This window comes from Perognathus longimembris, chromosome 19 (assembly GCF_023159225.1).
Source record: "Perognathus longimembris pacificus isolate PPM17 chromosome 19, ASM2315922v1, whole genome shotgun sequence".
Lineage (NCBI taxonomy): Eukaryota > Metazoa > Chordata > Mammalia > Rodentia > Heteromyidae > Perognathus > Perognathus longimembris.
The window spans coordinates 31,407,197-31,420,235 of record NC_063179.1 but is presented as its reverse complement, the minus strand read 5'-3'; the positions used below and the strand labels follow the sequence as shown (position 1 = coordinate 31,420,235).

General features: G+C 34.1%; 1 protein-coding gene across 1 annotated transcript in view; it reads right to left on the bottom strand.

The window, feature by feature from the left end:
• Window positions 1-1,287: 1,287 nt before the first annotated feature.
• The window catches only part of Ndufs4 (NADH:ubiquinone oxidoreductase subunit S4), an 82,265-nt gene continuing 70,513 nt past the window's right edge, over window positions 1,288-13,039 (bottom strand). The window contains exon 5 of the mRNA XM_048368086.1: window positions 1,288-1,504. Within this exon, the coding sequence (XP_048224043.1) occupies window positions 1,401-1,504 (104 nt within the window). The 3' untranslated portion in view covers window positions 1,288-1,400. The remainder of the gene's footprint in view (window positions 1,505-13,039) is intronic.

Genomic DNA, 13,039 nt, shown 5'->3' with positions numbered 1-13,039 from the left:
TTTTTCAGGTAAAGTGTAAGATAGCCAAAACACGAATTCTAGTGTCTTCTTCACATATGTAATTATACAAACAATTCACTTGTAAAATAATATGTTCAAGTAATATGTAAGCTAAAATATGAAAGATCTACTGCTTTACCATGACAATTAGTAACCATTAAAATCCCTATTCACGAGTTCCTTTATATCTTTCCTGAAATATTCTGCCTACAGACGGAAGCATTTGCTGCCGCTCCTCACTCTTACATATGCCATCTATTTTTTATTTTTTGCACTTAAAAATATACCTTTTATATCATTTCAAAAAGCATATATATACATGCATACATATATCCTGTTGTTTTTAACAGCTATATTCAACTCTACATGTTTCCCATCCCTCTTTTAATATACATTTAAATTGTCTCAATTTATTAACTTTTAGAAAGAATTCTGCAGTAAATCTTTGTTACTGATTTCTGCATCAACTTTAGGCTAACAGTAGATTTTTTTCTTTTAGAATTAAATAAAGAATGTATTTAACATTTTGAAAAAGTACTGCCCATGTGTACACATTTGTACTCTGCTGCATTTACTTGAGATAAACATACTTTTTAGTTGGATTTTGCAAAATCCAACTGTAAACAATGTACCCTTTGAAAGATCATACAGAATAACAATGGAAAGAAATTATCTGTCATAATGAAAATCCCTAACAATGATCTAATTTTTATTTTTTCTGAAGCAATTCCTAAGAATAAAAAAGAAATTCTTCTCTAGAGTTGAGCATGGTGGTGAACATTTATAATTCCAAAATCTGAGTGAGGTAGGAGGTTCATGAGTTCAAGGCCAGCCTGCACTATTATAGCAAGACTGCCAAAAAGAAAAAAAAGATCACTGAAACCTCACATAACCATGAAGAAATTAGAATGGAACACAATTCAGTTTGACAGAACCTTAGAAATATAAAATTTTTGTACAGCTTAAAGAGAAGTTAAACAATATGGAGATTTAATTTTAGGTTTATCAGATTGTAACATGCAAGAACAAAAGTATTTCTAAGGTTTTAAGCAGCATTTTAACAATGAGGGCTGATAGTTTATAAACATTTTTAAGCCAGGGATGGTTGTAAAAAGCAAGCTTCAAACATCAAGGCTGCAGCTGATTTCAAGCATTCCTTTAACAGATTCTAAGTACCGAAAGTTCCTAGAGGTATGAGCACCTCAAATCTTCTCTCTATAGGGAATTTTAACATGTTCAATTTGAGACATCAAAAAACATTTTAAATAGAAACTGTACAATGTATCCGAGGTTTGAAGGTCAAATTTATTAGGAGATTAAGAGATGCATTATACATGGACTATAAATACTGCACAGCTGACTTTATTCACAGTCAAGCTAAGTTAATAGTCAGTGCCAACCTATTTTGTGGACACTCTAGTTCTTTTGTTCCAAGAAAAGTTTGCACCGTAAGACTTGGACTTGGGTTTCGGAACCTTCTTCTCTTCCACGTCATAGCTCCATCCTAGATGGAAAGAAAAACCCAAAACAAATGAACAAACAAAAACCAAACCCGTAGAAACAGAATTAATGAGGATACTTGAAAAACAGAAATTAAGAGGCTAAGTTTTATAAATGTTCATTAATCAATAGGAGTAACTGTTACCACATCTGAAATATAAATACTTGCTTAGTAATTTGTTCCCTTATAACCCTGTGTGGCAAGAGTCCATTGCCTGATGATGATTTATCGTATCTCAAATTAAAGATAAAATTATGATTTAATGTTTTCTAATTCAATATTCTTTGTTCTGATACTGATTACATTATCCCAAATTAAGATTTCTCTGTGACTTAACAAGTGAGGTCTTTAAAAACTACAATGAGGAAAAACTAGACAATATAACATATCTCACTGTTCTTTTAAAATCTGCTGTCTTTACAAATAGCTTGAGACTCATTTGAAATCAGAGGGGTAAAATATATAGCTGGACTCAGTCATGACAGATTATTACTTTCAACCTCTTTACTAACTAAATTCCCAGAAGGTTCAACAGTTGTTTCAGGGACCATCTTACTAGGTGGAATCACAAGAAGTACTCGATAACTGCAAATTCTCAGACCTGACCAAAAGCTGGCTGTGTGATCAGACACTTTGGTGGGTAGCTAAACTAATCTTAAAAGGTTACTTTAAGTGCAGAAGCTTCACTTAAGCTCTCAAGATTTTTATGCACAGAAAATTCTGAGCTACTGGTCAAAACTGTTTATTCTTTTCTGAGTTTTTAATCTTCTCTCTAAAGCCTTTTCAGTATTTTATAATTTTGAAAACTGGATTTACATGTCTATCTTCTCATTTAAGTCCTGTTCTTCAGTTCTCCCAAGATAAAGGTAACAACCAAATCAACATCCTCTGTCTTGAAAATGTATTAAGTGACTCACCCATTCTTTTCCCAGGTTAAGCAATGCCTGGAACTTAATCTTTCTAATATCTATTTTCCTAACCATGTAATCTGTTACAACTTTTTTTTTTCAGGGTTTTTTTTTCGGAAATCCTGTATAAAATATACAAGCTGAGCTTTATATTGTCAAAATAAGGGAGCTCCGAATCTTATATGTTTTAATGAATTTTAGTGTCTCTTTATGAGTATAGTACTTCCTGAAATGAAGCTTATATATCAACAATTTCTCAGCTGGAATTACATTTTGTTATAAAAACCCACAAAACTCAAGCTGTCAAAGCATACTACTATGATTTTCCAAAAAAGGAAAATTGTAACATTTAACACAATACTTAAAGCATACATTTTCACTGCTGAACAGTGTCCCTTGAGGAACATATTTACTAGTCTCACTATACATGAATGTAGTGTTTACAGAATTACCAATGAACTTTGGCTAAAGGACAAAATAAAGAATAAGAACATTTAAAAAGTCAAATATGTACTTAATGATAGGCAAGTTACATTAATGACACTCACCTTTTCTAGTTCCCATTTGAAATATGATTCTCAACAGGAATAATGTAATATATTTAGCAAGAAAGAGAGTATGGAAATGTATGGAAATGTGCAAAATGTCTACATTTCTATGTAAGAATATCATTTTCAATTCCAACCTTTTAAAAGAAATAATCCAAACTTGTGTTTTGAAATGAGGTCTTGGGAGTTGCACTCTGTGAAGAATGCATATATAAAGGTGTAGTCTATGACAATGGTCCCATATGTTGTCTTACAAGGATACTCAAAACCGGCTCCTGTTCTTCCCAGCTGTGCAATAGAAGATCAAAGCAACTAAGTCCAAGGCAGCTGCCCCAGAGATAGGGTAAAGCTCCCAGCACTGCCATCATTTCCCACTGTGGAGAGTAGCCATATGGCATGGATTAGCCACAAATCCAACCACTAGCACCTAATGACAAGACGCTGACTCGCTTTGCTGTTTCACACATTGGAATGCTTTCACAAAAATATTTTGAACTTTAAGCTCTAGTGTTAGAGAAGTACATCTGGTAAATTCTTTTAGCAAACTTAAAATGTGATCTGTAATATTCAATGCCTGTTCCCTCCCCCCTCAAGAATTATGTTAGCTTGTTTTATAGATCTCTTTACTGTGTTTGAAATATTCTATTTCCTTTGATTTTTCTTTTAATAATCTTTCAAACACCAAAAATGAACCGCAAACAAAATTAAACCATAAAAAATAACCAAAAACTTCTTCTATGAGACAGAAAAAGGAAATGCCCTTTATTTTTATTTACACACTCATTTCATTTAAGGATTGGTAGTGAAGAGATATAGGGGGACACTCATCAGTTCTTTTATTGCTTCTAGTAACCTCCATTCTGTTGCTGTGAAAGGTCCTTCTCCTTAATGATATGACCAAAAATCCTGACTTTAGTTTGGATGTGCACAGCTTAATAATTTGCTTTAGAACAGTATCACACATGTGACACAAAGTGGCATAAATGAAAGTGACTGCTAACCAACTCATGGACTCAGAAGCGTGAAGCTTGGGAAACTAAAGTAAGTTCACTGGTAGTTGGAAACTTTCAATGCTTCACCAGGTGCAAACTGATGTCATACCTAAATGAAAGCAAACCATAGCCCTAAGTTATAATTTCATGTCAGGAAAGAAAAAACAGCAGCTTTGTCAAGAATTTCACAATAAAAGCCCTTCAACTTTGCTTAGTACCTAATATGGGGGTTGGAGTAGGAAAGTTTAGAATAAAGATACCTTTTCTTTTTGAAAATACTATGGAATATGATTTTTAATAAGATCTTTGAAATATTGACAAAACAACTGTATGAAAATTACATACGATTCAAACAAGCAAATAAGACAAACATGGGACACTTGTTATAGCTGTGACACCTTAAGAAACAACAATTCAAACATATTACATGTGATCGTCAACGATCCCTTTAAATCTTATCTCTTCAAATAATAACAAATCTTTTCAAATAACATCGTTTCATATACTATTATTATGTATAAAGCAGTAGTTGGAACCACACTATTCAGAATTTTTAACAAAATGAATTGGGATATTAATTAATTATTGTAGCTTTTAAGTTGTCAGAGCATACAATGCCCCTTGGGGAAACAAACTATAATCAAGTCAGTCCCAGAGATTTTGATACTATTCATTGGAGTGTAAACTATACATAGGGATTCCCTGAGTTCTATTTAACCCATATTATACAAGAAACCACACTAAGCTACTACATATAATTCTACCATTATGAGAAAAAGTATTTCAGAGTTTTAATAGGAGATCTAAGGAATAGCCCAGTTTCTTCCCTCCTTCCTTCTCTGCCCTCTGCCCTTCTACATTCTAGGACAAGGGATTGGGAAGAAAGCTAGGGAGGGAAAAAAAAAAATCTTTACAAATTGTAGGTATTCACAAATCCTCACTTGCGAATTCAATTACTCATTAAAATTTATTTGTAACCCCAAAATTAATACCCGTGATACTTCTGTGGTTATTTATGACATGCACAGAATGGAAAACAATTGGGTTGCCCAACACGCACATTTCTAGCTGAGGTCAAGCAAGGTTGCAGCCTTGTTGCAGCTCTCACACTGTAAACAAGTGCACTTTTCAAGGTCTATTTAGAGGTGCATTTTTGTTTTGTTTGCTTCCTGATGGCTTCATTGTTTACAATGGTCCCTAAATATGAGGAGACTGAAGTGACAATACAGTATATATAAAGTAAGCTGTCTTTACATAAAGTATATAAAACAAGTAGTACTGTTCAGTTGCTGAAAGAATGTGACTAAAGGCTTGAAGGAATCTAGCTTAGCATTTTCTTCCTGTTCAGTATTTGCTAGTATAGTGTTTCTAGTGACTTTATAGAACACGATTATCATGAAAAAGGTGAATGGCTATAACTGGCAGAGATCTACTTCTGTCCTATCAAATTGTGATTTAATTGGCTCTTTTTCTATGGCCCTAATAAAATCAGTTTTGCCTCCATTAGTAATTTAGTTCAACATCCCCTTACTTCGTATACATTTGTATTGTGTTGACTAATTCTTTGTTTGGACAGTTTAAAACATCTTGCTTAGCTCCTTTATGTCACATGAGCAAAATAAATTCTTCAAATCATGCTCATTTTGTAATTAACTCATGATTGGTTTGTTTTTTTTTTGGACATTTTCTCTCAACCATTTTGGAGGTCTTCATGGGATGTCCAATACTCACCAACCAAAGGCAGGAAAACTTTTCTATCAAAGAGAGTGGATCTACACTTAATAAGCACAAACACATCTTTTTTGGTTACAAGAAGAAAATCTAGAGCATCAAGAAGTGTTGCTGATTCTGTTTTTTCTAGTTTTAATTTTGTGATTTATTTTGAGAATTAGTCTTATAATCTGACCATTGATGATCCAGGTAAACAGCATAGTTGTTTAAAGGGATTTTATTCTCTACTCCATGAGAACAAGAGATTCTATTTTGAGTTCAAATTAATCACAAATTTGTACTCATTGAAAAGACAACAGCTTTTTGCCATAAACCAGTTAAGTTTCACAGTTGTGTGGTTATTAACTCAGGTCTGAAATTCCAGCATTAAAGCTATAAATTCTGTGTCACTGTATATCATTAACATGTTTATAATTCAGAAAAGCCTTTACTTCTCATTGTGTGCAAAGGCTAGTATTTTTCTATCTCCAGATAGCATTAATAAATTACATTATGAAGTCTCTTCACAAAGAAGTTTGTTCTGATTGGCTCATATGAAAAAAGGCTACTATGTAAATTGAATAACCCTAAAATTCTTAGTAAATGAGAAAAATTTCTAATATCTATATTCTAGATTTTAAAAGTATCTTAAAGGAGCTAAGACAAGCATTTTAAGAATTCACGTTTGTATGATGTAGGTAGTATTTAGCAATAATATTAATTTAGTAATTTTGGTTTAATTAAAACCAGCTATGTTTTCTCTGACTTATCAGTGTTAAACAGAAGCACTGATTTTTATTCTACTTATATTCTTTGACCTTATTGAAGGCCAGCATTAATTCTGTTTAATGTTTATAATCATGAAAAGTTTTTAACTAAATTCATCAACTGTTCTGGCAATTTTATTTCAGCAGTGATTATATTCTGCAGTATATTTTAAATTTTTTCAAGATTATTAGTTTATTAAGTTAGATAGTGCTGTATATTTTTTAAATACCTAGATAATTTCTAAGAAAAGTGGAGTACTGAACCAACACATATTATTACATTCAGTACCTTGAATAAGCACCTTGGCATTTGAGCTAACAGAAGATAAAGAAAGGCCATGTCAAGCCCTTGTTCACTGAAGCAGATCATTAAATGGTTTTATGTCCTTCCTCTGAAAGAGGTCGTAAGGACCCTGTATGTTCTATATGCATGCAAAGGAATATCATAGAAAGATACAGAGAATAAGCTGAACAAATAGACTTGGCTAAATTCCCCTAGCTCATGTATCATTAGATCATACTCCCCCCAATACAACATCACTTTTGCACAGCTATGCACTACTTCATCAAACTTAGCACAAAGCACATATTGGAGTCAAAGCGCCAATGTCACATAAAATTCATATTGAATAAATTTTTGTGCTTTCTCTTCAATCTGTTCTTTGTTATAGTGGCCCTAATCAGGAACCTGTTGATGGTTAAGAGACCTTTATTCCCAATAATGACTAAATAAAAATTTAAGCTTATATAATCTTGTTTCTCACTTTTACTAAAATGCTATAGATAGATATTCCTTTTAGTTAATAAACATGTTCATTTTTGCCACTAGGAGAACTAGACCATAAGGAATCCACATGGCCACAGAAAGTAATTTTGTATGTACTGGTGATTTCTACTAGTCAACTAAAATGCTTATTGTGAAAGTTTTTCATTATCCTGGTTTTTCTATTAAATCAAAAGTAACTGTGATTAAAAGATGATCATTACATAGGTGAATTAAATCCTACTACAAGTAACAGTGGCATAGAGGTTATACTTTCACATGGAAGATAGTGAAATAACTTTGTAAATAAGGTTAATGTGTGATTTCCTAATTGTTAGTAAAAGGGAATTCTTAATGTCCTAAAGTAGAATGCCTGCACCAGAAAAGCAATTGTAAAGGACTAAACCTGAGTGGATTCAGAACATTATATAATTTTTGAAGGGAAGAAATTATATTTCCTTTGAGTTACATTTTTAATTACTACGTGCAAGAAGTAAGTTAAAAAACTATGATGTCTTAAAATTTTATTAAGGTTTACTCTATTTTGTTAGACTTTTTGCTTCTTTAAATTTACTATGTAATATGAAAAGTAATTCCAATATCTAATCTGCCTAGGATGTAAAAGTCCTGGCTTATCATAATAACTTTAAAAGCTTTCTGTTGACTTCATGTTTTTGAGATACACACACTCACACACACGTGTGTGTATATGTATGTATATATATGTGAGCAAAGGTCTTCTACTACATTACCCTCTGTATTTCTAAGTTTTATTATGACTATCATTTCATAGTCAGCTATATACTTTCGTAGTAGGCTATACACTTAGCCTAATGCCTATCTCTGGCAACTTCTGATTTATTTTTGTGGTGCTACAGGTCAAACTCAAGGCAAAGGTACATACTAGCTAAGTGCTCTACAGATAAGCTACATCTCTAACTCATAACTTTTTTTTGAATGTCACAGGGCTTGAACTCTGGGCCTGGGCACTGTCCCTGAGCTCTTCAGCTCAAGGCTAGCAAATGACCACTTGAGCCACAGAGCCACTTTCAGTTTTCTGGTGGTTAATTGGAGATAAGAGTCTCACGAACTTTCCTGCCAGGGCTGGCTTTGGATTGCGATCCTCAGATTTCAGCCTCTTGAGTGGCTAGGTTACAGGCACGAGCCACTCTAAGCCACCAGTGCCTGGCTTAGCTCATAAATTTTGATTTTTTATTTCCCTGAGCAATTTTGCTCAAGGCTATCACCCTACCACTTTGAGCCACAGTGTCACTTCTGGTTTTCTGGTGGCTAACTGGTAATAAGAGTCTTATGGACTTTCCTGCTCTGGCTGACTTTGAACTGTGAGCCTCAGATCTCAGCCTCCTGATAGCTAGGATTACAAGTGTGAGCCACTGGCTGGTGCCAGGCTATTACATCCAAAATGTTAAAAATAAAAAGCAAAGTAAAACAAATTTTAGATTCCACAGATGGCCTCTGGAAAAATCACAGAGATATATTCTCTCACTCTGTGAAAAAAAATAATAAACTAGGTTTATTAATTTATTAATAAATAAGCTAGGTTTAATAAATAAACTAGGACAAGTAGTTTAAGGTAAGGTATCAAGTCAGAAGAAATGATTACGCTGAGGTTAAATTTGATGGGTAAAAAGTGAACAAGTATTTTTGAAATTGTGTTCTATAAGTTAAATTCCTAGAATGTCAATATCCTTATTGTCTATGATACATTCCAACTATCAGAGCCCTTATATTGTTTTGCCTGATAATAAACAACTGATTATTTTGGTTATTTTTTAAAAACGTTTACATGGTTACATCTTTATTTCTCCAGTTTAAATCTTGCATCTTTAAGGCCACTAAATATTAATTTAAGAATCTACATTATTTGCTTGAATTTTATTAACACACAAGCAAATATTTATGACCTACTCTGGAGAAGGTTCGCTGAATAATCTCTTTAGTTAATGTTTTTCCTGATTTTGGTATATTCTGGGTATTTGTTTGGCACATTCATTTCTCAAGAATTTTTTCTCCGTAACGACTGAGAAAAATATCCTTAAAATACAGCACTTTGGCATGCCAAATACTTTGAATTGAGGGGCTCTGACACTATCTTTTTGACAAGCTCCTCACCTTCTATCTTTTGTTCCTTTTTGTCCCAAGGCAGGCAGGCCATAGAAACCAGAATTCTTCCCCAAATCTGTTCACAAAAATGAAAATTCTGTTCCACTCAAACTAGCCTTACAACTATTGAAATGTTACTCAGAACTCCCCCTACTCTTCTGTGTAAGAGCTAACCATAAGGATATTCTGAGACACTCCTTCCGGAAGGGGACCTGACCACTACCCAGGGAGGAAGCAGTGCCACATTGAGTAGCAAAGAATCTGAACAGGAAGACCTCCTGGATTCCCCTTTGAGAGTATAGGCTATATTCCTTTTGTTTAATCACATTTCTACAGTTACCGAATTTTTACCAAACAAAAGCATAAAATGTTTTCATTGAGTTTTTCAGTCTTCATGCTGTGTTATGCAAAATTTTGTTCTTTTCTTGGCTTTAATAGTTCCCTGGAAGTTCTTTCTAGCAGCTATAAGCCACAGTGTTCCACCCCTCCCCCCATTTTTTAAACAAATACTGTCATCACAGAGTCCTATGGAAAAGCACTGCACCAGAAAATTTAGGGGTTTAATACCATCAGTTAATTTTAGGACCCTATCACTAGATTATGTCAGTGCTTTCAGAACTCTAGTTAAGAAGCAGATAAATTTGTGATCCAGTAGAACAAGAATTATACCAGATTAAACAAACTGATGAGGGATAACTGTAGTTTTATGTTTAAAATAACAATGATACAGTTTTATTGTCTGTTTTTTGCCAACATATTAGCCTTTTCTTCTTTCCTCCTAAGGTAGCTATAGAACTCATTCTAATTAAGAAGTCTGCTTTGTAAACTGAAATATTTGTGTTCCTTCTCTGGAACTGGGAAATTTGTAGTATTCACCATTCTTATTTTCATGGCAATTAAAGCATCTACATAAGTTCAACAACAATTTGATGCATTGATTATTGCACCAAAGCCTTACCTAGAATGACATGTTTGAGAATGATACTCATTTGAAGATATGAACAGATACTTTTAAAGAACTAAGGTAGACCTTATGGAGCTAACACAAATCCAGGAATTTGTCCAGTGATTTGTCACTTGCCCTACAGAATTCTCAGCCTTCCAGGTAACCTTAATGTGAATATCTTAAGAAGGAAGGGATGATATACGCTACTCAACAGATATTGCAGAAGAAATCTGGTGGCAATTGGTTTGGCCTCCTAACAAGAGACTTAGAAAATTGCAATCTGAGATTTGTTATGAAAAGGACCAGTGATGCAAACTTAAGGTTGGACAAATGAACACATTTGCCTCACCTATGTAAGTAACCAAGGAAAATGGTATACCAATCTCATCTAATCATTCTTTGAAATTATTTTCCTATCAAAAATGGAAAAGGCAAACACCTTTAGAGTGTGTGTGCTGAGGGATACACTTGGAAGGTTAACTACTACTACTTGGGAGGCTGAGGTAGGAAAACCACTTGAGCCCAGGAGTTCTAGATTGGCCTGAATAACATAGCAACACGATATTTCAAAAGAAAAAAAAATTGAGGGAGGACAAAATAAAATATTTTACTTTAATAGGGAACTACATACCATCTCTAGCATACCTTTTCTCTTCTGCATTATCAGATTTTTGGCCTATCTTTCAGCTGCTTTGCAACTCTTTGTGCCAGTAGTGGGGCTTGAATTCAGGGCCTTCTACTCTTGCTTAGCTTTTACTGCTCAAGGCTGGCACTCCATAACTTGTACTATACCTCTCATTTTCTACAACTCTTTTAAAGTCATGCATACAAAAACTCTTGTCAGGTGTCCTACTGTTGGGATTTAAGTGCCATTCCCTCTTCTCCAAGAAAAAGACCGATTTTTATCTCCATTTTGTGTTCTCCTAAAATTCATTTTGCTTTTTATAACATCTGCTTTGTTTTGCGTAAAATAAAATCTTTCATTCACATTTTGTTTCTGTTAGGAGAGTCAAGAATCTTACTTGTTTGCCAAATTGTCTTTTAACAGCCATATGAAAGTGACATTCTCATAAGAAGTTAAGGTAGATCGAATAGATGCTACTGAGAGTATCCACTCCTGGGAGAATTCTAAGTCCTGAACTGCTTTTTCCAACTGACTTTCTTCAGGATCCTCTGCACTGTTTTCTTCTTGGCTTCTGCATTCTATTTCAGAGTTGGGTTTTCCTCCCCAATAGACTGACTGAAAACACAATGCTTTCTCACAGCTTGTCTTCTATCCTTATTCTGGAGAGAAACTTTGTTTGAAGAATTTCAAGGAGTTATATATACATATATATGTATATATATATACACACACAAGAAAAACAGAGGGGGTAAAATGCTATATTTGAGAAGAGTCACAAAGTTTCAAATCAGATCAAACAGGAGGAGTGAAATTTTTTTCTAGTTTTCATTAGTATGTAAATTGTAATAGTCTTCTACCATTCAAGTTTTCTACATCTGTCTTCTACCTCCTCTCTCCAAGATATATCTTCCTCCCATCCTTCACAAAAACACAAGGAAAGACAAAAGCCACCAGGGTGAGAAAGGTAGACCTTTTAGTTCACAAAGCACTAAAGTTCATCTACATTTCAGAAGAAACACCACATGTTCCTCTGTCTCTCTGTCTCTCTCTCTCTCTCTCAATCGCTCTCTCTCTCTCTCACACACACACACAAAGGCTATCTTTGAAGAGGTCCTTAGAACAAAGGTTGAGTTTAAAGGGGGATGATTAGGATAAGGCCCTGGGTTACAACTAGAAGACATCAGGATCTTCCTATATTCTTGGCTTTGTAAGTATGTTGGGGACTGGGAAAAGTTGGTAGAGTAGATAGATAACAAAGGAGAAAAAAGAAGACAGAAGCCATTCAGTCTTTTCTTCCTTCCCACTTCCCAATTTCAGAGAACCAGCCTTCCTAAAGAACTGAGGCATAAAAAGAATTATGTTAAAGAAGACAGAAGAAGAGGGAACATTGTAGGACCTATCAACAGCAGAAGGAAGAAGACTACTTTTTAGTTTTACAGGAAAAGGCAAGTGTTCATAAAAAACATCAACCCATACAATATCTTATTTAGTCAATATATAAAAATAGATTAACAAGAATGTTAATATAATATAGGTTTCTTATAATTATTGTATTTCATTATCATGTGTAAACATAAAATTTTACTTATCTTTGACTTATCAAGTAAGGTTCTAAGGAACTTCATTTCTTAAGATTTGAAGCCAGATGTGGTGACTCAGGACTGTAATTCCAGCTATTCTGGAAGCTGAAAGGAGGGGATCAAGTTACAGGGCCAATCCAGGCAAAAGAAAGTGTGAGACCTCAAATTTACCAACAAAAAACAGAACTCAGTGGTTCCTAGCTGTCATGCCAGATACAATGGGAAGCATAAGTAGGAGGATCACAGTCTAGGCTGCTTGAGGACTCAAAAATAACCAAAGGCAAAAGGGCTGGAGGCCATGGCACAAATGATAGAGCAATCTGCCTAGGAAACATGAGGCCCTGAGTTCAACCTCCAGCATAAAAAGTATCCAACTTTCCAAGTTGGATAACATTTTCTTATTTCATATATAGAATATACATATATATATATATAGTATTGCTAAAGACAGATTCAGTGCTGTCTAACAGAAATATAGGATGAGCCATCTATTTAATGTTTTCCAGTACCATGTTACAGAAAAGAGTGAAAAGAAACAATCAAAAGTAGTTTGAATCATAGATTTTACCTAGAAC